The sequence below is a fragment of the Nymphaea colorata genome, chromosome 9, assembly GCF_008831285.2.
Source record: "Nymphaea colorata isolate Beijing-Zhang1983 chromosome 9, ASM883128v2, whole genome shotgun sequence".
Lineage (NCBI taxonomy): Eukaryota > Viridiplantae > Streptophyta > Magnoliopsida > Nymphaeales > Nymphaeaceae > Nymphaea > Nymphaea colorata.
The window spans coordinates 17,099,818-17,103,403 of record NC_045146.1 but is presented as its reverse complement, the minus strand read 5'-3'; the positions used below and the strand labels follow the sequence as shown (position 1 = coordinate 17,103,403).

Here is a 3,586-nt window from a genome sequence, read left to right as displayed (position 1 = left end):
AGCAGTGATGGCGGTGAGTGCGGTGTGGCTGTAAGGGGAGGTGAGGGATGTCCGGCTTCACCTTTTCCCCTCACCAAGACGACGAACACTGAATTTTTTACCTCGAAAAAGATTTTCAGGCCACCAAACATGGCCTGAAAATGGAACAAGGAAACTTAAACTTAGGTAAACTTACCCTGGATTTTTTCCCTTGAAAAAATCTTCCCTATGAAAAAATCCAGGCCATCAAACGTGGCCTAATGGAAATTCGTTTCAGGCGCCATATTGACATAAAATGATAGATCCAGACTTCTCACCGTAATTCATTGCAGAGCACTTAATACACTTGCCTAAAGAAAAAAAAAGTCTCTTGGGACGTTATAGATTTCTTTTGAGAGAAGTGCGTGGCCAACGAATCGTAACAGATGTAGAGCCTTTCTCGGCGGGGGAATCTGCTTTTATAGGGAGAACAACATCTTGGTATGGACTCTTCTTCCTTCTCCTATGCACACTTTATTAAAACTTTCCTTCCTTAAAAAAACTTTTGTAAATCATATTTATCACATTACTTTAGCTTCTCCGAGGGAATCTAGATATCTTTTTTCTCCCAAGGAAACAACAACCTACAGACCTTATCAAGGTTGGAAGATTAAACGGTCAGAACTCTGTGAATTGTAAAATGTTATCTATACATTCTTTATTGTCATGACTAGGGCGACAAGTCAAACCGAAGACTTCGTCCATGGTGAACCTCCCCCATCGCCTTTAAATCTCAAACGTACCTCTCTCTCTCTCTTTCTCTCTCCCTCTGTGCTCTACCATGTCTCTGCTGGCCATCTTCTTCGCCTTCATCCTCCTCTCCTTCATTCATTGCTCCACCTCCCTTACAAGAACCTTCACTTTCCCTTCCTTCTCTGATGGCCAAAACTTAACTCGTTATGGCGATGCCTTCATCACCGCGGAGGGCTACCTAGACCTCACTTCCACGGCTATTAACAAGAACGTCACAAACAGCACCGGATGGGCCATCTATGCCAAGCCAATCACCCTTTATGATGCCCGCACCGGATTTGCGGCAGACTTTCAAAGCAATTTCAGCTTCGAAATCTCTCACTTCAAATCCAACTGCCAAGGCGACGGCCTCGCCTTCTTCATGGCGCCGGTCAACTGGACTCACAAAGCAGAAAACAATGGCTACGGTCTTGGGATCTTCAATAAAAGTTCGGGCGCAGACAACAGCCAAATGATCGCCGTAGAGTTTGACACGTATTACAACTCCAAATGTGATAAGAACAATACTCTCACCAACCATATGGGGATCGATGTCAACTCCTGCGTCTCCAATGCCTCAACCTTTTGGGACACGAACGTGGAAACCGTGGACACGAACGCAACTGCCCTCGTCCAGTACGACTCGACAACAGGAAATCTCAGCTCGCATATGATGGACCGGAACGGCAGCAGCCAATGGTACACATCTTTCGTTATCAACCTCACCACCGTCCTCCCAGAGACCGTCATTGTGGGCTTCTCTGCATCAACAGGGGCCTGCAGCGAAGGCCACCGGATAGTGAGTTGGAATTTTTCAATTACTACCCCCAATCAGACGCCAGCTCCAGCCCCCGGCCCGATATCAAATATTGCAGTCTCCAGTATGCAAAATAAGACCGTCCTCATCCTGGTGGCGTGTTTGGTTCCTCTTACTATCGTTGTTGTTGTAGTAATAATAATTGTTTTCATGAGGAAGAGGAAAAATGAAAAGGTAGAATTGAAGGAAGAGGAAGAAGAAGAGGAGGCGGCATATGATTTTGCGGACATGACCATGAATTTCGAAACAGGCCCCAGAAAATTCAGATACGGGGAGCTCGCTGCAGCTACTAATGACTTCAGTGAAGGAGGAAAGCTTGGGCAAGGGGGGTTTGGTGGTGTGTACCGTGGTACCTTGGGGGATACGAAGGAAGTGGTGGCGGTGAAGCGGTTTTCTAAAGGGTCGAGCCAGGGCAAGAAAGAATATGCGGCGGAGGTGACTGTGATCAGCCGGTTGCGCCACCGTAACCTCGTGAGGCTGATTGGTTGGTGCCACGAGCGAGGTGAATTCTTGCTTGTCTACGAATATATGGAGGGTGGCAGTTTGGATTCACATCTCTTCAGCTCAAAAGGTTGCCCAGTCTTGCCTTGGGCTCAGCGCAGGAAGGTGGCTCTCGGCCTCGCATCTGCAGTTCTCTACCTACATGATGAGTGGGAGCAATGTGTTGTTCATCGTGATATCAAGTTGAGCAACGTGATGGTCGACTCTGAGTTCAATGCTCGTCTTGGTGACTTTGGGCTGGCTCGACTCACAAATCATGGCTTCGCTGCGAGGACGACCATGGTTGCTGGAACTGTGGGTTACTTGGCACCAGAGTGCGTGATCACTGGCAAGTTCAGCACACAGAGCGACGTGTACAGCTTCGGAGTGGTACTACTTGAAATTGCAACTGGTCGGAGGGCCATTCGCCCAATCGGAGAGAAAGAGGCACGTCTGGTGGAGTGGATTTGGGAGTTGTATGGGATCGGTTCTCTCTTGACTGCAGTCGACGAGAGGTTGGGATCAGATTTCAATCAACAGGAGATGGAAAGGATGATGGTGGTGGGTCTATGGTGCGTGCACCCTGACCCTGAGAGGAGGCCGACCATTAGGGAGGCCATTAAAGCACTGAGCTTGCAAGCCGAGGTACCAAGCCTCCCACAAAAGATGCCGATGCCATTCTACGCACCACCTCCTATGAATGGCTTAAGTTCTTTGTTTACCAGCAGTAGCAGTGGAACGACAACGACAACAACGTCGACATCGACGACAGTCTCATCGACGGTGTCAGCAGAGGTAGCTCTATTGAAGTCACAAGGATAGCTGTCTTAGACCAGTTTATGAGAAAAATGGCACTGCCTCACCATGCGTCTGGTTTAGAGGGGTTGGGGTTGTGTTCTTTTCGTTTCGTTCTTGCCAAATTTTAACACATCGGTGACGCTTGTCACCGATATTGTTTTAATGAATCTTTCCAGTTGATCGGCCGAATATGGCCTATGTATCTTAAATAGCAAAAGCAAAATAAAATCGGATCAATAAGCTTGTTCAACATGCATCTATAAGCTCTTGGATCAGCAATCAGCAAGTATGAAACACCCAAATAAACATTATCCATGATCCAGTCATGACAAAATACTAACAAAATGAAACTCCAAAATTTATATTCATTTGGTTGGATCTTAGTTAAGAAGAAGACGAGTGATGTGAGAGAGAGAGAGAGAGAGAGAGAGGGAGAGAGGAAGTAGACTATTAAATGTTACGCCTACCCGCCACAATCAATGTAACAAGGACTTGACGATTCCAGTGAACAAGATCTAGCGGGACATCATAATAACATTGTGGACATAGTCAAAGAAATCGTTTCACCAAAAAAAAAAAAAAATCTTAAGAAAAAACAAAAAACAACTAACAACTTTTACAGAGACTTTTTTTAAAAACAAGTGTCCACATTTGGTTGGATCTTAGTTAAGAAGAAGACGAGTGATGTGTGTGAGAGAGAGAGGAAGTAGACTATTAAATCTTACACCTACCCGTCACAAT

At 46.1% G+C, this 3,586-nt stretch overlaps 1 protein-coding gene across 1 annotated transcript; it reads left to right on the top strand.

Moving 5' to 3' along the window:
* The first annotated feature begins 533 nt into the window (after positions 1-533).
* LOC116260013 (L-type lectin-domain containing receptor kinase IX.1-like) lies at positions 534-3,095 on the top strand. Its single transcript, XM_031638068.2, has one exon. The coding sequence runs from the start codon at positions 800-802 to the stop codon at positions 2,867-2,869; it is 2,070 nt and encodes a 689-aa protein (XP_031493928.1). The 5' UTR covers positions 534-799; the 3' UTR covers positions 2,870-3,095.
* The last annotated feature ends 491 nt before the right edge of the window (positions 3,096-3,586 follow it).

What these genes read in the sequence shown, in the direction of transcription:
- LOC116260013 (XM_031638068.2), top strand. Translation starts at nt 800, where the DNA reads ATGTCTCTGCTGGCCATCTTCTTCGCCTTCATCCTCCTCTCCTTCATT.